Source organism: Pongo pygmaeus, chromosome 9 (genome assembly GCF_028885625.2).
Source record: "Pongo pygmaeus isolate AG05252 chromosome 9, NHGRI_mPonPyg2-v2.0_pri, whole genome shotgun sequence".
In the NCBI taxonomy this organism is placed as follows: domain Eukaryota; kingdom Metazoa; phylum Chordata; class Mammalia; order Primates; family Hominidae; genus Pongo; species Pongo pygmaeus.
The window spans coordinates 16,594,391-16,616,006 of NC_072382.2; the positions used below are offsets into that span (position 1 = coordinate 16,594,391).

The 21,616-nt window shown below is 37.8% G+C and overlaps 1 protein-coding gene across 1 annotated transcript in view; it reads left to right on the forward strand.

Moving 5' to 3' along the window:
• The window catches only part of LOC129008356 (glycine N-acyltransferase), a 28,122-nt gene extending 12,274 nt beyond the window's left edge, over positions 1-15,848 (forward strand). The window contains exons 3-6 of the mRNA XM_054440515.2: positions 10,082-10,189; positions 12,628-12,754; positions 14,752-14,923; positions 15,345-15,848. Of these exons, the coding sequence (XP_054296490.2) occupies positions 10,082-10,189; positions 12,628-12,754; positions 14,752-14,923; positions 15,345-15,747 (810 nt within the window). The 3' untranslated portion in view covers positions 15,748-15,848. The remainder of the gene's footprint in view (positions 1-10,081; positions 10,190-12,627; positions 12,755-14,751; positions 14,924-15,344) is intronic.
• The last annotated feature ends 5,768 nt before the right edge of the window (positions 15,849-21,616 follow it).

Sequence of the window (21,616 nt, forward strand, 5' to 3'; positions counted from 1 at the left end):
ACAAGGTAAAAGGGACTAGGACTAAAAAAAGATATAAAAAAGCTATTTTTGACAAAGGTTTTCTTAGGTAAAAAAGCTTAAAGAGGAATAATTTTATATAAGACAGAATCTTCTGTGGCAAATTTAATCCTAAAATAAGTGTTTGCTTAAAAAAGACGGATGTTCAGGACAAACCAGAAAGTCCAAGCATGTCATGAACATTCAGTGTAAGTCACAATAAGAGGATTTCTATATTTAAAAAGTTTATATAATCAAGTTGTCATATTATTAAATTTTCATTTGCTTAGAAAAAAACTAAGATAAATTTTTTTAATTAAGATTATTACATTCTAATGTCCCTGTCTGACAGCTTTGAAGAGATAGTGGTTCTCCCAGCACACAGCTGGAGATCTGAGAATGGGCAGACTGCCTCCTCAAGTGGGTCTCTGAACCCTGAGCAGCCTAACTGGGAGGCACCCCCCAGTAGGGGCAGACTGACACCTCACATGGCCGGGTACTCCTCTGAGAAAAAACTTCCAGAGGAATGATCAGGCAGCAGCATTTGCAGATCACCAATATCCACTGTTCTACAGCCACCACTGTTCTGCAGCCACCGCTGCTGATACCCAGGCAATCAGGGTCTGGAGTGGACCTCTAGCAAACTCCAACAGACCTGCAGCTGAGGGTACTCTCTGTTAGAAGGAAAACTAACAAACAGAAAGGACGTCCACACAAAAACCCAGGTGTACATCACCATCATCAAAGACCAAAAGTAGATAAAACCACAAAGATGGGGGAAAAACAGTAGAAAAACTGGAAACTTTAAAAAGCAGAGCACCTCTCCTCCTCCAAAGGAATGCAGCTTCTCACAAGCAATGGAACAAGGCTGGATGGAGAATGAATTTGATGAGCTGAGAGAAGAAGGCTTCAGAAGATCAAACTACCCTGAGCTACAGGAGGAAATTCAAACCAATGGCAAAGAAGTTAAAAACCTTGAAAAAAAATTGGACAAATAGATACCTAGAAAAACCAACACAGAAAAGTCCTTAAAGGAGCTGATGGAGCTGAAAGCCAAGGCTTGAGAACTACGCAAAGAATGCAGAAGCCTCAGGAGATGATGCAATCAGCTGGAAGAAAGGGCATCAGTGATGGAAGATGAAATTAATAAAATGAAGTGAGAAGGGAAGTGTAGAGAAAAAAGAATAAAAAGAAATGAGCAAAACCTCCAAGAAATATAGGACTATGTGAAAAGACCAAATCTACATCTGATTAGTGTACCTGAAAGTGACGGGGAGAATGGAACCAAGTTGGAAAACACTCTGCAGGATATTATGCAGGAGAACTTCCCCAATCTAGCAAGGCAGGCCAACATTCAGATTCAGGAAATACAGAGAACACCACAAAGATAATCCTCGAGAAGAGCGACTCCAAGACACATAATTGTCAGATTCGCCAAAGTTGAAATGAAGGAAAAAATGTTAAGAGCAACAAGAAGGAAAGGTCGGGTTACCCACAAAGGGAAGCCCATCAGACTAACAGCTGATCTCTTGGCAGAAACTCTACAAGCAAGAAGAGAGTGGAGGCTGATATTCAACGTTCTTCAAGAAAAGAATTTTCAACCCAGAATTTCATATCCAGCCAACCTAAGATTCATAAGTGAAGGAGAAATAAAATATTTTACAAACAAGCAAATGCTGAGACATTTTGTCACCACCAGGCCTGCCCTAAAAGAGCTCCTGAAGGAAGAACTAAACATGGAAAGGAACACTGCAAGAACATGCCAAAATGTAAAGACCACCAAGGGTAGGAAGAAACTGCATCAACTAACGAGCAAAATAACCAGCTAACATCATAATGACAGGACCAAATTCACACATAACAATATTAACTTTAAGTGTAACTGGGCTAAATGCTCCAATTAAAAGACACAGACTGGCAAATTGGATAAAGAGTCAAGACCCATCAATGTGCTGTATTCAGGAAACCCATCTCACATGCAGAGACACACATAGGCTCAAAACAAAGGGATGGAGGAAGATCTACCAAGTAAATGGACAACAAAAAAAGGCAGGGGTTGCAATCCTAGTCTCTGATAAAACAGACTTTAAACCAACAAAGATCAAAAGAGACAAAGAAGGCCATTACATAATGGTAAAGGGATCAATTCAACAAGAAGAGCTAACTATCCTAAATGTATGTGCACCCAACCCAGGAGCACCCAGATTCATAAAGCAAGTCTTTACTGACCTATGAAGAGACTTAGACTCCCACACAATAATAATGGGAGATTTTAACACCCCCTGTCAACATTAGACAGATCAACGCGACAGAAAGTTAACAAGGTTACCAAGGAATTGAACTCAGCTCTGCACCAAGCAGACCTAATAGAAAGCTACAGAACTCTCCACCCCAAATCAACAGAATGCACATTACTTTCAGCACCACACCACACCTATTCCAAAATTGACCACATGGTTGGAAGTAAAGCCCTTCTCAGCAAATGTAAAAGAACAGAAGTTATAACGAGCTGTCTCTCAGAACACAGTGCAATCAAACTAGAACTCAGGATTAAGAAACTCACTCAAAACTGCTCAACTACATGGAAACTGAACCACCAGTTTCTGAAAGACTACTGAATACATAACAAAATGAAGGCAGAAATAAAGATGTTCTTGGAAACCAATGAGAAAAAAGATGCAACATACAAGAATCTCTGGAACACATTCAAAGCAGTGTGTAGAGGGAAATTTATGGCCACAGGAGAAAGCAGGAAAGATCTAAAATTTACACCCTAACATCACAATTAAAAGAACCGGAGAAGCAAGAGCAAACACATTCAAAACCTAGCAGAAGGCAAGAAATAACTAAAATCAGAGCAGAACTGAAGGAAATAGAGACACAAAAAACCCTTCAAAAAATTAATGAATCCAGGAGCTTGTTTTTTGAAAAGATCAACAAAATTGATAGACCGCTAGCAAGACTAATAAAGAAGAAAAGAGAGAAGAATCAAATAGATGCAATAAAAAATGACAAAGGGGATATCACCACCAATCCCACAGAAATACAAACTACCATCAGAGAATACTATGAACACCTCTATGCAAATAAGCTAGAAAATCTAGAAGAAATGGATAAATTCTTCGACACATACACCCTCCAAGATTAAACCAGGAAGAAGTTGAATCTATGAATAGACCAATAACAGGCTCTGAAATTGTGGCAATAATCAATAGCCTACTAACCAAAAAAAGTCCAGGACCAGATGGAATCACAGCCGAATACTACCACAGGTACAATGAAGAATTGGTACCATTCCTTCTGAAATTATTCCAATCAATAGAAAAAGAGGGAATCCTCCCTAACTCATTTTATGGGGCCAGCATCATCCTGATACCAAAGCCAGGCAGAGACAGAAGAAAAAAAGAGAATTTTAGACCAATATCCTTGATGAACATTGATGCAAAAATCCTCAATAAAATACTGGCAAACCAAATCTAGCAGCACATCAAAAAGCTTATCCAACATGATCAAGTGGGCTTTATCCCTGTGATGCAAGCCTGGTTCAACATACACAAATCAATAAATGTAATCCAGCATGTAAACAGAACCAAAGACAAAAACCACATGATTATCTCAATAGATGCAGAAAAGGCCTTTGACAAAATTCAACAACCCTTCATGCTAAAAACTCTCAATAAATTAGGTATTGATGGGACGTATCTCAAAATAATAAGAGCTATGTATGACAAACCCACAGCCAATATCATACTGAATGGGCAAAAACTGGAAGCATTCCCTTTGAAAACTGGCACAAGACAGGGATGCCCTCTCTCACCACTCCTATTCAACATAGTGTTGGACGTTCTGGCCAGGGCAATTAGGCAGGAGAAGGAAATCAAGGGTATTCAATTAGGAAAAGAGGAAGTCAAATTGTCCCTGTTTGCAGATGACATGATTGTATATCTAGAAAACCCCATTGTCTCGGCCCAAAATCTCCTTAAGCTGATAAGCAACTTCAGCAAAGTCTCAGGATACAAAATCAATGTACAAAAATCAAAAGTATTCTTATACACCAATAACAGACAAACAGAGAGCCAAATCATGAGTGAACTCCCATTCTCAATTGCTTCTAAGAGAATAAAATACCTAGGAATCCAACTTACAAGGGATGTGAAGGACCTCTTCAAGGAGAACTACAAACCACTGTTCAAGGAAATAAAAGAGGATATAAACAAGTGGAAGCACATTCCATGCTCATGGGTAGGAAGAATCAATATCATGTAAATGGCCATACTGCCCAAGGTAATTTACAGATTCAATGCCATCCCCATCAAGCTACCAATGACTTTCTTCACAGAATTGGAAAAAACTACTTTAAAGTGCATATGAAACCAAAACAGAGCCTGCATTGCCAAGTCAATCCTAAGCCAAAAGAACAAAGCTGGAGGCATCACGCTACCTGACTTCAAACTATACTACAAGGCTACAGTAAGCAAAACAGCATGGTACTGGTACCAAAACGGAGATATAGATCAATGGAACAGAACAGAGCCCTCAGAAATAATGCTGCGTATCTACAACCATCTGATCTTTGACAAACCTGACAAAAACATGCAATGGGAAAAGATTCCCTATTTAATAAATGGTGCTGGGAAAACTGGCTAGCCATATGGAGAAAGCTGAAACTGGATCCCTTCCTTACACCTTATACAAAAATCAATTCAAGATGGATTAAAGATTTACATGTTAGACCTAAAACGATAAAAACCCTAGAAGAAAACCTAGGCGATACCATTCAGGACATAGTCATGGGCAAGGACTTCATGTCTAAAACACCAAAAGCAGTGGCAACAAAAGCCAAAATTGACAAATGGGATCTAATTCAACTCAAGAGCTTCTGCACAGCAAAAGAAACTACCATCAGAGTGAACAGGCAACCTACAAAATGGGAGAAAATTTTTGCAACCTACTCATCTGACAAAGGCCTATATCCAGAATCTACAATGAACTCAAACAAATTTACAAGAAAAAAACAACCCCATCAAAAAGTGGGCAAAGGATATGAACAGACACTTCTCAAAAGAAGACATTTATGCAGCCAAAAAACACATGAAAAAATGCTCATCATCACTGGCCATGAGAGAAATGCAAATCAAAACCACAATGAGATACCATCTCACACCAGTTAGAATGGTGATCATTAAAAAGTCAGGAAACAACAGGTGCTGGACAGGATGTGGAGAAATAGGAATACTTTTACACTGTTGGTGGGACTGTAAACTAGTCCAACCATTGTGGAAGTTGGTGTGGTGAATCCTCAGGGATATAGAAATAGAAATTCCATTTGACCCAGCCATCCCATTACTGGGTATATACCCAAAGGACTATAAATCATGCTGCCATGAAGACACATGCACATGTATGTTTATTGCAGCATTATTCACAATAGCAAAGACTTGGAACCAACCCAAATGTCCAACAATGATGGACTGGATTAAGAAAATGTGGCACATATACACCATGCAATACTATGCAGCCATAAAAAAGGATGAGTTCATGTTCTTTGTAGGGACATGGATGAAACTGGAAACCATCATTCTCAGTAAACTATCGCAAGGACAAAAAACCAAACACTGCATGTTCTCACTCATAGATGGGAATTGAACAATGAGAACACATGGACACAGGAACGGGAACATCACACACTGGGGACTGTTGTGGGGTGGGGGGAGGAGGGAGGGATAGCATTAGGAGACATACTTAATGTTAAATGACGAGTTAATGGGTGCAGCACACCAACGTGGCACATGTATACATATGTAACAATCCTGCACATTGTGCACATGTACCCTAAAACTTAAAGGATAATAATAATAAAATTAAAAAAAAAGATTATTGCATCCATGTGTCTTCATGTATATGCTTTTAAAGTCTTGTAACATTGAATCACAGAGTTTTAACTCCTGCATCTATAAAGCATACCAAGTCCTGCTAAATTTTAAACACTGATCGCAATTAAATCTCATCTTTACACCCTGTAGAAAATGCCAATCAAAATAAACTGCATTCCTAAGACACAGCACAATAAATTAAAGCTATTCAACTCCTCAGGGCCCAGGGACTATCATGGAGGAGTTGGGCATGTAAGAGTGTAATGGCTGATTTTGAAAGATAAAATAAGTTTAGTTTCTCTGTAAGTTAATCATTAATGTCAAAGGAACACTGATGAAAAACCAGCACATAGACTCCTGTGTCAGATTAACAAGGCTCTCTTGAAGCATTCACCAACTCTTTAATAAACGTTATAAGAGGCTTAAAGAAGTTACATTTTATAATATAGATTAAATTTTATAGATTGTTTACAAATTTTGAAAAACAAATGTAATTGGCTTCATGCTGTTTTTATTAGGGCTTCTTGTTTAGAAAATTAAATTTCCTTTCTCAAAAAATGAAGGTTTTCACTGTTTTTTGAAGTCTTTGACTTTCACTTTGGTTAAATAAATGACTTTAAAATTACCTGTAATCCTATTTTGTAATTTCAAGTGTTTTAAACTTATATTTGACAACTTTCAAAAATTGAATTATTATTTATGTCTTTTCCTGACCTAATTAATTCTTTAAGACAGTAGGTTCCCCTAAGTACAAAAATGACACAATTTGGCTTATTTGGTATAAAAATTATACAGAAGACATTGCCAAATATGAATTGGTGTTTGGTTTTCTTTGGGCTGTCTTTGTATAAATATGTTATTGGTATGTGTTCCAAAATTATGGGAAACTCCTGCAATTATAATATAATTTAGTATACATTATCAGTAATAATCATATTGTGTGCCACAACGGTAATAAATTTTCTTGTCAATTGTGTCTTTTGACTATGGCTGCCTTAAACCTTTTTTCATCCATGGAAAATTGTTGCCTTGTGTTGGTCCTCTTTAGAAGGTGGTTTTATAATCAGCTATAAAACTCCAACAAGTGCTCTTAAATGCTGGTTTCTGGTTGGAGATTGTGACATCAGAATAGGGAAAAAACTTTCAGAACACATAGAAAGATAAAATGTTAATGAGTATCAAGCAAAATAGGAATTAACTACATGGACTGAACCAATCTTTTTAACATTTTACTTAAAATGTTTGCTGATCCTTTGTTTTTCAGTCTTAAAACTTTTCTTTTGAGCTATTGACAACTTTTAACAATTTAGTATACTCCTATGAATAAACTTTGGAGCATATTTGTTTCTCTGTACCTGACTTCTCCAGAATTTGGAAATTGTGAGTATTCTTAACTTATGGTAATACATTTATTTGCATAAGTGCAATAAGAATCTGTTTTCATTTGTAACAGGAAACAATTGGAGAAATTGGTTATTTTACTAAGGCTTTAATTACTTTCCTTTAAGAAATCAAACTTGACATATGGAGCCAATAAAGCCCTTGAAAAAAATGGCCATATATTTTGTGTACACAGTCCCTGTACAGGGTTTCTGACTGTGGTAAGTAAAGAATGTCACTTTCTGACAGACACAGAAGCCCCAGGTTTAACAAGGAACCTCAAGAGGAGAGGAAATTCATCCAACTCATAGGTATTTGATGGCACAAATTCATGGCTAGGCTTTGCTATAAAAAGTCTTATCTGAGACTCCTCCTATGGAACAAGGTTTCATCAAAGCCAATTTAAAAGCCTATGTAAAAAATAATTATTCTTGCTGCACTGTATACAAATAATTAGGCCAAGTATAATAAAGCAAACCAGTCCTACCATAATTTGTTTTTGGTAAAAATGGGAAACTGGAGAGAGAAAAAAACTATATTTCAAGACTATAGTACACCTGTTGTTAGATTCTAGTCTTGCCTAATGTTATTTTTCAATTTTTATTATTTTCTACAATTTGAACTGAATTCTATTTTTCTTGGCTACAAGTCTTCAAAATAATGTTTTAAATTTATTTTTCTTTTTTTTCATTTTTCCTAATTTGAAGTAACTGAAAACTAAGCTGTGCTTTCTTAAAACCCTGCAAACTGAAGCCAAACAACTTAAACTTCAGAAAAAAATAACAGCAACCTATTTATATACATAAGCCACTTTCATACCTGCCTATAAATGTATGGATTTTAGAGTAATGTGGCCTGTATTTATTTTTCCATGATTGTTCTTTTGTTTGTTGTTGTTTTTTCTCCCTTTCACCCCTATTTTCTCTTCATAGGACATGAGACTGCATAACATGCTAAAAATGAGCTTTTGAGACCTACCCATCTAGAAATAAACTGTCCTAGCCATAAGACATTAAATGAAACCTGAGACCGGAGACTCATTTTATTGTTAAATGCTTTCTCCAAAAGATTTTACAAAAAGGTTGGCGGGCATATGAAAGGAAAATATCTTGGGCCTCCCAAATCCCTAAAGAAAACCCAAAACCCAACCTGGAAACTGCTTTGGGCAAACTAGTCTCCCATTCTATTCAAAGTTACTAAGATAGATGTATATCTGATTGCCTCCTTTGGAAAGGCTAATCAGAAACTCGAAAGAATGCAACCATTTGTGTCTCACCTATCCGTGACCTGAAAGCTTCTTCCCCACTTCTAGTATTCATGCCCTTGCTTCAAGATGTCCCACTTTTCCAAACTGAACCAGTGTACTTCTTACATATATTGATTGAGGTATCATATCTCCCTAAAATGTAGAAAACCAAGCTGTGCCCCAGCCACCTTGGGCATGTGTCATCAGGACTTCCCAAGGCTGTTTCACAGATGTGCACTCAATCTTGGCAAAATAAACTTTCTAAATTAACTGAGACCTGTCTTAGATTTTCTGGGTTCACACTAGGTTTGGGTTCAATAGGACTAAAAAGGATTTTAATAAATTAGGCCACAATAATAAGAAAAAATAAGAGTTTCACATATTTTCATTTTTGCAATGGATAATATTATAGTGTAAATACATTTTAACAGGCCCCAGGTACAAATGTGTAAAAATGTAACCACTATATTTTGCCAAAACTGTACTAAGTTTCTATATTAAGCCTCCACTCATGGCTGAAAACAGAATTAATTCAGATAAACTCAGACTTAGTCGATTTAGAGTATTTTTCACCTTCATTCCCTAGTCTAACATCAGTATTTCATGTAGGGTAGGGGGCAGCAGGAGGGAAATATACTGGTATAGTTCTATTATCTATCCTTGATTGAAAGCATTCGAGTGCACAGCATCTTTTTGGTGTATTTCCATGCTGGTATCAGCTGAAGCTTCATGTTCACAATGGTCATGAGATCTATGATGACATCCACTACAGCATACCACAACTCCAAAATCATAAGGACATTTACTGTCTGTGGGATTTACTCTCACTCATTCTCATGTCCTACCCTCTCTTTCATCCCTCTCTCTCGTTAGTTTTTCCAACAGGGCAAGTGTGGGGATCTAAGACTGGACCCAGGCTAGGGGACCCCAAGCTTATTCTCTTGAGCAATAGGCTATAGTCTCTGCTGACTGATGAGAATTCAATTAAGCTCTCCAGAGAGTTATATGGAAACAATGCTAAAGAGTTTTAAACATGTATATAGCCTTTAAACCAGCAATTACTCTTCTGGATATTGTAAGAAAATGTTAGGTACCCATGCAAAGATTCCTGTGAAAGAACATTCTATAAAGAATTATTTATTTAAGTGAAAACTTGAAAACAGCTGAAATGCCATCAACTGGCAAGTGAATAAATTAACTGTGATGCATCCATATAATGAAATTTTATTCAGCCATTAAAAGGAATAGAAAATTATTTTGTATGTTTGTGAATAGAGAAATAGGTACACAATATGTTCAATGATGAAAAATAGCAAATACCAGTAATTTTATTATTGAACAAAAATCTGTTTAATCTAAAAGCTCTGGTGGACAAGTGGCCTGATTTTAATACAGTGGTTGTCTGCCCTCTGTGTACAGACTAAAAAATAGCACGCAGAGATTCTTTGACCTAGATTCTCCATTTGGCTACTTTGTATCACAAAATGTCATGATTTTATAGAAATAATTTTTGTCCTAATCAAGCAAGAAACTTTACTGTCTTTTTCTAATAAACCAAACCTCTCAATTTCTTGGGATCCTGTAGGTTTATGGAACTGTCTTTCACATAAACCATGGAAATCCGTTCAATCTGAAGGCTGTGGTGGACAAGTGGCCTGATTTTAATACAGTGGTTGTCTGCCCTCAGGAGCAGGTAAGTTTCCATGTGTGAATATTCTTCTATATTTATATTAGCTGTGTGTCCATTACATTCTTAGCAATATGGTAGAGTCAGGGCATGCAGAAGTAAATCATAGTGATAGTCAACAAGTCCTCATCCTCAAGAAGCTCAGAGTCTGGAAGACAAGACAGATCAACCAATAAAGTGTGAAGTATACAAGAACACAAGATAAACAGGATACAGAAATAGGCCAAATAAAACTTGATTAAACTATAGAAGTCAAAGGTGGGGCACCCGACAAATTCAGTATACTTCTTGGTTGAGATTTCATCTGAACTGGATATTGTAGGAAAAATATGTTTTTGTCAGGATTACAAGGAAAAGTGGACATTCTAACCAGAGAAAATAGCAAGAGCACAGATATAAAGTGGTAAAAAAAAGGGCAATGAGTTAGAGTGACTATTATATTAGTCTGTTCTCATGCTACTAATAAAGACATATGTGAGACAGGGTAATTTATAAAGGAAAGAGGTTTAATTGACTCATAGTTCAGCATGGCTGGGAAGGCCTCAGGAAACTTACAGTCCTGACAGAAGGGGAAGCAAACACGACCTTCTTCACATGGTGGCAGGAGAAAGAATGACAGCTGAGCAAATGGGGAAGCCCCTTATAAAACCATCAGATCTCATGAAAACTTACTATCACAAAGACAGGGTGGGGGAAACCACCCTGATGATTCAATTTTCTCCATCTGGTCCCTCTCATTACATGTGCGGATTATGAGAACTATAATTCAAGGTGAGATTTGGGTGGGGGCACAGCCAAGCCATATCAACTATGAAAAGCAAAACTATAATGATAGAACTTCTATACATATTTGAGGAAACACTTAAAAATTATTGAAACTAAACAATTAACACATTTCAAGATAAAAATGCATAAGCTTATTTCAAAACATCAGAAAACACAAATATACTTTTAATACTAATAAAGTTATTTAAAAATCACTTTGTTATGAGAACACTTAAAGTCTACTCTCTTAGCAATTTTCAAGAATACAATACATTGTTATTAACTATAGTCACCAAGTTGTACAATATGTCTCTTGAACTTATTCCTCCTATTATAACTATTATAACTGAAGTCTCATATCTTTTGGCTAACAAGTTCCCAATTCCTCTACTTTCCCCCACCTTACCTGCTGATAACTACCATTCTACTCTCTACTTCTATGAGTTCACCATTTTTACATTTTACATACAAAGGAGATCATGAGGTATCTGCCTTTCTGTGTTTGGCTTATTTCACTAAGTATAATGTCCTCCAGGTTCAACATAGGGGAAGCAATACATATGCTAATTACCCTGATTTAGCCATTTCAAAATGTATACATATTTCAACACAACGTATTGTTAATAAATATATGCAATCTTTTATTTGCCAATTAAAATAAAAAATAAACAATATATGAAATGAATAAATTTATGGTATGAAAACTAAACTGAAATAAAATTATTTGATCTTTTATTAAATGTCTTAAGCAACAAAATGTGTCAGTGGTATCATTGCTTACTTGTGAGTGTGTTTTTTGTGCAACATTTTCCAACTTTTAAAAAAGTTTTTTAATTCTATAATAGTTGTGGTAATATTTTCATCCACCTTCTTCCTGTAAATAATTGTATCTGACATTTACTAATTTGAGAAGCTCTTTACGTGTAAGTGGATTGTTTGTTTCTCTGGAATTGCAATTGGTTTAACCAACATATTTTTTAAAGAAGGCATTTTGAATTAGTTTTTAATTTTCTTTGGTATCAATATCAAGTTTCATACTGCCATGGTCAAGTTTGTGTATTCTGCAAGTCTTTGAACTGTAGTAAAATTTATTCTTGTGACATAAGCTTTCCCTTGTCAATTGCCTTTCTCTTCTTCCTGTTGAAGATGATGGTGATAAGAAGAACGCTTTCTAAATGGTTATGTCTTTTATTTGAAATTTTAACGTGGTATGTGGATAATGAATAGTATTGTTCTGGAATTTTCCAACATAAATTGAATCTTTGATCTTTATCTCATTATTTAAATAATTCAGAAATAATTATATGCATACAAACCCACAGTTAGATAAAGGAAATAAGTTCTAATGTTTAACATAGGATGATTATAGTTAACAGCAATGTATTGTATATTTCAAAGTAGATTGAAGGAGGACTTGAAATGTTCTCAACACATGGAAATAATAAATATTCTGGATGATGAAAACTATGACTTGATCATTAAACATTCTATGCACATAACAAAATATTACACATACCCCATAAATTTTTACAAATATTATGTATCAATAAAAAAGAAATAATTGTGATACACCAATAAAACTACCAATATTTTATTACTTAGAAATATCACAGTATAAAATTATATGTAATCATAAAATATAAGGATGTGTTTTATTTCCTTTTTCCTAATGATAACAGGATATGACAGATGACCTTGATCACTATACCAATACTTACCAAATCTACTCCAAAGATCCCCAAAACTGTCAGGAATTCCTTGGATCACCAGAACTCATCAATTGGAAACAGCATTTACAGATTCAAAGTAAGTAAGGGGAATGGGATGTGTGCTGACTCACTTATGTGTCCTGAGCAAGTTTTCATATGACTTATACAGCCTTCCTCCAAGCTCAGACTCCCAGCTGTCAATTTTGTTACTGTGTGGTAACTATACCTGTAAAAGGTGGTGGACAGTATGGGAAACCCTAAAATTTGCAAAGAATGGGCTTCATAAAGGGAACCACAGTATAATTCCTTGGGACCAAGGATTTATGACATATTTTGCAGCTGTATCCAGACCTTTTAAGGTAAATGGATGCTGAAGGAGAGCCTTCCCTCTGGCCTTCCATTCCTGAAATAAAAATGATAGCTTATTTGGCCATAGAATACTTCCCAGGTCACCAAGAACAACTATCATGGTTCCAACTATGCTCTCTGGAGATTCCCTAGGATGGCATTTGCCTATTACTTGCTGTGTAATCTTAGTTAAGTGATTTAACCTCTCTGAGATTATGTTTCTCATATATAAAAATGAGGAAAATAATGTTACCTAAAACACAAGGCATTGAAAATATTAAATGAAGGTGACTAGGAAGTGCTTAGCATAATACTTGGACATGTTAGTTAACGTTTGCTGCATAGCAAAGCTAATAATTCTGTGAATCAACCATTTGGGCTGAGCTTTGCAAGGCAGTTCTTCCACTGGTCTTAACTGGGTTTACTCATGTAGCTGTAGTTGATGGGTGGACCATGGCTGATTGCTCTTACATGGCCTCACTCACATGCCTGAATGAGAGTTCTGCTGTTAGTTCATGACAGCTGGTGACTGTGGTGACATCATGATAGCAACATGTGTCTCTAGCAGGCTGGCCCAGGCCTATCTTAATGGTATTGGTCTTAACATAATTGGTCTTAACCAGGAGCAAAAACAAAGGGAAAGCCCCAATGGGGCAGGCACTTTTAAGCCTCTCCTCGCATTAAATTTGCTCTTTCCATTGATGAAAGATGGTCAATGTGACCAAGGTAAGCTGCAGTGGAGGAGGGGACTATCCTGGGGAATGGATTCCAGGAGATATGGGCAAATCGTGGGTCATTACCTCATATTATTACACTAGGAATGTAGCTTAGTAGATGTTAGCTACCATTTTTTAAATTTACCTACTAGGATTATCAAAACTACACAATTATGCAGCCCAGAAAACTTGGTTCCAGTGCAGATACTGCTGTTAATAACACAATCATAACTGAATCTATCCCTAAGCATGTTTTCACTTAGGTAAAACAGAAAAAATTACACAAATCCTTACAGTTTGAAATGCTTCTTCCCTGGTGCTGTAAAGAAATAGCACTTGAACATAAATTTAATTTCCTCAGCAAGGCCATTTTTACTTTCTGCAGAAAGGGTACACTCACCAGCAATTTTGCCATGAGAGTACACTGAGCAAAGCAGACAGGGTTATTTATAACCTGACATGTCCACCCTACTGTTGTGTCTGGTTTCCATTGGCTGGAATGGGACCTCACATTCTGCATTTGTCCCAACTGGCTAGCAACTTAAAACCTTTTAAAAGAGATAAAGGCAGAGGAGAACAAAGGAAGGGGCAAGTAACTTGTGGAATGCTGAGAAAGGTAAAGCATCTCCAAGTAAGGAAGAGGAACAGGCTGTGGCCTAATTCTTGCTTGGACCAGTATAAGCATGCCAGGGTAAATATTTAGGCTAAATTGTGGGAGCTAAGAACAAAAAGTACATTGATTTCTTTATTATCTTCTAGCAGTTATCTAAGAATGCTAGCACAGGTCTTTGAATAAATTTTGCTTCTAAGAGGGAAGTTACTATTGATTCTTAATTAGATGGGGAGGGAAGTCTTTTTGAAGAGGAATCTTCACTTTTTAAATTACTATTGACATGGGCCACACAGTGGTAGCACCAAGCCCAGAACCAAGATTTTATGATACTAAATCCAGGACACTTCTTACTCCACTGCAGAACTTCACTCTAGAATATACCTAAACCATTACATCTCTGTTTATTATACCATCTAGGTTCACAGCCTAGCCTGAATGAGGCTATACAAAATCTCGCAGTCATTAAGTCCTTCAAAGTCAAACAAACACAACGCATTCTCTATATGGCAGCTGAAACAGCCAAGGAACTGGCTCCTTTCCTGCTGAAATCAAAGATTTTATCTCCCAGTGGTGGCAAACCCAAGGCCATGTGAGTTTGATAAAATCCAGTCTACACCACTCACACCTCTCAAGTAACCTCCCAACTTCTCTCCCTGAATTCACTCTGGCTTTCCTACAATCAATGTTGTACAAAGAAATCAGAATTACATTTTTTAAAAATGTAACTCAGAACATGTTTCTCTCCTGCTTAAAAGACTCCACCATCTCCCTTCTAATCTAGAATAAACCAGGCCTCTGGCTACCACTTGGACCTTTGTTGCCCTTCCTGCTTTCTTCCTCCAACAGCTCTGACCTTCATTCTGTTCCTCTTTCATCACAAGATCATCTATATTCCAGGACTTCACATTTGTTATTTCTTCTGTCTACTCTGTCTCTCAAGACAATAGAGGTCATAGCAAATACAAACCTTTATACTAATGGATTTTGTTTTCTTCTTGGACCCTCCATAGCAACCAAGAGATGTTTAAGCTCTCATCCATGGATGTTACCCATGCTCAATTGGTGAATAAATTCTGGCATTTTGGTGGTAATGAGAGGAGCCAGAGATTCATTGAGCGCTGCATTCAGACCTTTCCCACCTGCTGTCTCCTGGGGCCTGAGGGGACCCCTGTGTGCTGGGATCTAATGGACCAGACTGGAGAGATGAGAATGGCAGGCACCTTGCCTGAGTACCGGCTCCATGGCCTTGTGACATATGTCATCTATTCCCACGCCCAGAAATTGGGCAAACTTGGCTTTCCTGTCTATTCTCATGTAGACTACAGCAATGAAGCTATGCAAAAAATGAGTTACACACTGCAACATGTTCCCATTCCCAGAAGCTGGAACCAGTGGAACTGTGTGCCTCTGTGATGCCAATCCTGAACATAAGACAGTGTTGGGAAGGTCTGGGCATATAATTTGAGGAGTGGATGGTGGATGAAAAGAAATAATAAATTGTAATCAGCAGTAAAGGAGTGGGCACTGTTTGAACTCTGAGGAAGCAGTGTGATGTTCAACAGCATCACTATGGTCCCTGCATTCACAGATTTCTCAGTGGGAAGCTGGCCCAGGTCCTCTTACATTTGACATAAACAATTTAGCTCCCCACATTTCCAGGACCTCTATGACACTTCATCAGATACATATTGCTCCAAATTACTTCTCCTGGAATCCCTGGTTCCTCAGTTGCAAGACCCTTGCCAGTTTTTCTAGGAGCTAGGAAGAGGTGAATAAAATTTTCTGAGCACTATGACTTATTTCTTTCCCTTTCTAAAGCCTTTCCCTTATGATCAACGAGTGGACTCTCCTCAATAGGTCTTTAGAGATTATCCTCTCCTGTTATTGCTACTTTATAGGTACATTAAATATACTAGACACAAATATATATGGGATATTAGACTAAATACAGTATACATGATATAGCAGGGAATGTTACTAGAAGAAATACCAACTGATGATATCCTATTCTCTCCAAGCTCCTATTCCAGGAAAAAAGATCCAATGATATTTCTAAAGATGAGCTTCCAAAACCCACCAGAACTCCTAAATAATAAAGAAAGTTTTGTGTTTGACTGTATACAATTTTTATTGTGTTTGTTCAAGCTAAGTGGTTCATCATGGTGACAGCATGAAAGGAATGAGTGTATGAAAAGGGGAAGGTGAAAGCACCTTGACCCAGGGATGTGATGGTTTATTGAGGAGAGATAGGAGTTAAAGGGAGAGGAGACAGCATGAACAGCTGCTTGTCCAATTAGCCTCAGCACATTACTAATCTCAGTTTGTTCCTGCTGTAACAAAATACCTGAGACTGGGTAATTTATAAATAACCATCTGAACCTATTTGTTTATTTAAAATGATAAAATAATTAAAAATTTATTTATCACAGTTCTGGAGGCCAGAAGTCTAAAATCATGGTGCCAGCAGATTTGGTGTCTGGTGAGAATTCAGTCCCTGCTGTGTTCTTTGTAGGGGATGAACACTGTGTACTCACATGGCAGAAAGACAGAATAGCAGAAAGGAGCCCAGCTAATTTCCTCCAGTCCTTTTTCCCTCAGGCACAAATCCCATCCATAAGGGTGGAAGTTCTCGTGGCCTAATTATCTCTTAAAGACTATCTCTTAATACTGTTGCATTGAGGATTAAGTTTCAATATGAATTTTGGAGGAAACACAAACATTCCAATTATAGCATTACTTCAGAATGCCTGAACTCTATTATAAAGTTTAGATAATTGTCTCATACAAGAGTCAGTTGAGGGGGAACAGAAAAGATAATCTTTCAGGTTGCAAGAGGTTAGGACAGTTTTCTATTTTTTTTTTTCTTTTTTTGAGACAGAGTTTCGTGCTGTCACCCAGTCTGGAGTGCAGTGGCATGATTTTGGCTCACTGCAGCTTCCACCTCTCAGGTTCCAGTGATTCTCCTGTTTCAGCCTCCCAGGTAGCTGGGATTACAGGCATGTGCTACCATACCCAGCTATTTTTTGTATTTTTAGTAGAGATGGGGTTTAATCATTTTGGCTAGTCTGGTCTAGAACTCCTGTGAAAGGGGAACAATAAATGTTAATCACCTACAGATTGTGTTTGCTCCAGGCTTTTGGTATTGTGCTTGCACTGAATAAAAGCAAGCAGCTCCAGCTTCTCGGGGCTGCATTCTGGCCACTTGAGCCAGGCAGTTACCTAGCTGTTCTTACACTGTGTATCTGTGTCTGAGTACTCATTTCATCCCTCAGTTGTCTGTCCCACAGACCCAGCATTGAATGTTTAACCTATTCCCAGACATCTTGGAGGCTTTGTTCACTGTTAAAAATTCTTTGTTCTTTGTCTTTCACATATTGGGTTATTCAAAAGCCTTGTCTTCAAGCTCTGAAATTCTTTCTTCTGCTTGTTCAGTTCTATTGCTGAGATTTTCCAGTGCATTTTGCACTTTTCTAAGTGTGTCCCTGATTTCCAGAAGTTGTGATTATTTTTTATTTATGCTATCTATTTCACTGAAGAATTTTCCTTTCATATTATGTATTGTGTTTTTTATTTCTTTCTCTGGTGTCTCCTTGATTAGCTTAATTATTGACCTATGAATTCTTTTTCTGGAAATTCGGGGATTTTGCCTTTGTTTGGATCCATTGCTGGTGAGCTGGTATCATCTTTTCGGGGTGTTAAAGAACCCTGTTTTTTCATATTACCAGAATTGTTTTTCTGGTTCCTTCTCATTTGGGTAGACTATGTCAGAGGGAAGATCTGGGATTCAAGAGCTGCTGTTCAGATTCTTTTGTCCCATGGGGTGCTCCCTTGATGTAGCATTCTCCCCCTTCCCATGGGAATGGGGTTTCCTGAGAGCCAAACTGTAGTGATTGTTTTTGCTCTTCTGAATCTAGCCACCCAGTGGAGCTACCAGGCTCCAGCCTGGTACTGAGGAGTGTCTGCAAAGAGTCCTCTGGTGTGAACTGTCTTCCAGTCTTGCAGCTATAGATACCAGCACCTGCTTCAGTGGAGGTAGCAGGGTAGTGAAATGGACTCTGTGAGGGTCCTTGGTTGTTTTTGTTTAGTGTGCTCATTTTGTGTTGGTTGGCCTCCAGCCGAGAGCTGGCACTTTCAAGAGCACATTAGCTGCAGTTCTATAGGGAGGATGCAAACTTGCCCTAGGGACACCTGGTTAAGTATTCAGGTTTCTCAGGTGGTGGTCAAGGCCATAGAGCTCTCAAGAGATTATGATAGCTCTCATAATCTTGTCTTCAGCTACCAGAATGGTTAGAGAAAGACCACCAAGTGGAGGCAGGGATAGGCATGTCTGAGCTCAGCCTCCCCTTGGGCAGGCTTGCTGTTACTAGGGATGAGGGTGAAGTTCTCAGTCCAATGGAGTTATATTACCAAGAGGATTATGGCTGCCTCTGTTGAATCATACAGGTCACCAGGGAAGAAGCCAGCAGTCATAGGCCTCACCCCACTCTCATGCAACCCACAGTCCCAAAGGCTGGTCTCACTCCCACCATGCCCAACAACAGCACCAAGTCTATTTCCAGGTAGCCAGTGACCAGGACTGAGAACTTGCCCCAGACCTCAAGCCTCCCCATTGAGAAAGCAAACAGACTCACTGTTTTTCAGTGTCTCAGGGAGCCTGCAGAGGTAATCCAGTTTCTTCTAATGGACTGTGGATTCTCTCAGCTTTCCTGGCATGTACCTGTGGTAGTTCTTGGAGCAGAATTTCAGGATGTGAATCTTCACACATGTCTCTGTCCATCTGAGTGGGAGCTGCAAGCTAGTCCTGCCCCCTATCTGCAATCTTAGTCTCAATTCCTATATTGTTAATTTGAGATCTTGCTAACATTTTGCTGTAGGCACTCAGTGCTATAAACTTTCCTCTTAACACTGCTTTGGCTGTATCCCAGAGGTTTTGGTATATTGTGTCTCTATTTTCATTTGTTTCAAAGAATATTTTGATTTCTGCCTTAATTTTATTGTTTATCCAAAATTACTTAGGAACATCTTCTTTCATTTCTGTGTATTTGTGTGGTTTGAGAATTCCTCTTGATATTGATTTTTATTTATATTCCAGTGTGGTCCAAGAAGATGCTTGGTATGACTTTCAGATTTTTTAAATTCACTTTATGACTAAAACTGTAGTCAATCTTAGAGTACATTCCACGTGCAGATAAAAATAATGTATATTCTGTGGTTGTTGAGTGGAGTATTCTGTAGCTATGTATTAGGTCCATTTGATCAAGTGTTCAATTTAAGTCCAGAATTTGTTAGTTTTCTGCCTCAGTGATCTGTCTAATGCTGCCAGTGGGGTATTGAAGTCCCCTCACTATTATTATATGGTTTTCTCACATTTTTGTAGGCCTAGTGGTATTTGTTTTATAAAACTGGATGCACTTTTTGTTGGGTGCATATATATATACATATATATACACATATTTATATAAGTATATATTTAATTTTTTTCTTTTTCTTTTATTATTATTATTATACTTCAAGTTTTAGGATACATGTGCACAACATACAGGTTTGTTACATATGTATACATGTGCCATGCTGGTGTGCTGTGCCCATTAACTCATCATTTACATTAGATATATCTCCTAATGCTATCCCTCTCCCCTCTCACCACCCCACAACTGTCCCCAGTGTGTGATGTTCCCCTTCCTGTGTCCATGTGTTCTCATTGTTCAATTCCCACCTATGAGTGAGAACATGCAGTGTTTGGTTTTTTGTCCTTGTGATGGTTTGTTGAGAATGATGGTTTCCAGCTTCATCCATGTCCCTACAAAGGACATGAACTCAACAATTTTTATGGCTGCATAGTATTGCATGGTGTATATGTGCCACATTTTCTTAATCCAGTCTATCATTGTTGGACATTTGGGTTGGTTCCAAGTCTTTGCTATTGTGAATGGTGCTGCAATAAACATACGAGTGCATGTGTCTTTATAGCAGCATGATTTATAGTCCTTTGGGTATATACCCAGTAATGGGATGGCTGGGTCAAGTGGTATTTCCAGGTCTACATCCCTGAGGAATTGCCACACCAACTTCCACAGTGGTTGAACTAGTTTACAGTCCCATCAACAGTGTAAAAGTGTTCCTATTTCTCCACATCCTCACCAGCACCTGTTGTTTCCTGACTTTCTAATGATCGCCATTCTAACTAGTGTGAGATGGTATCTCACTGTGGTTTTGATTTGCATTTCTCTGATGGCCAGTGATGATGAGCATTTTTTCATGTGTTTTTTGGCTGCATAAATGTCTTCTTTTCAGAAGTGTCTGTTCATATCCTTCACCCACTTTTTGGTGGGGTTGTTTTTTTCTTGTAAATTTGTTTGAGTTCATTGTAGATTCTGGATATTAGCCCTTTGTCAGATGAGTAGGTTGCAAAAATTTTCTCCCATTTTGTAGGTTGCCTGTTCACTCTGATGTTGGTTTCTTTTGCTGTGCAGAAGCTCTTTAGTTTAATTAGATCCCATTTGTCAATTTTGGCTTTTGTTGCCATTGCTTTTGGTGTTTTAGACATGAAGTCCTTGCCCATGCCTATGTCCTGAATGGTAATGCCTAGGTTTTCTTCTAGGGTTTTTATGGTTTTAGGTCTAACGTTTAAGTCTTTAATCCATCTTGAATTGATTTCTGTATAAGGTGTAAGGAAGGGATCCAGTTTCAGCTTTCTCCATATGGCTAGCCAGTTTTCCCAGCACCATTTATTAAATAGGGAATTCTTTCCCCATTGCTTGTTTTTCCCAGGTTTGTCAAAGATCAGATAGTTGTAGATATGTGGCATTATTTCTGAGAGCTCTGTTCTGTTCCGTTGGTCTATATCTCTGTTTTGGTACCAGTACCATGCTGTTTTGGTTACTGTAGCCTTGTAGTATAGTGTGAAGTCAGGTAGCACGATGGCTCCAGCTTTGTTCTTTTGGCTTAGGATTGACTTGGTGATGCGGGCTCTTTTTTGTTCCATATGAACTTTAAAGTAGTTTTTTCCAATTCTGTGATGAAAGTCATTGGTAGCTTGATGGGGTTGGCATTGAATCTGTAAATTACCTTGGGCAGTATGGCCATTTTCACAATATTGATTCTTCCTACCCATGAGCATGGGATGTTCTTCCATTTGTTTGTATCCTCTTTTATTTCCTTGAGCAGTGGTTTGTTGTTCTCCTTGAAGAGGTCCTTCTCATCCCTCGTTAGTTGGATTCCTCAGTATTTTATTCTATTTGAAGCAATTGTGAATGGGAGTTCACTCATGATTTGGCTCTCT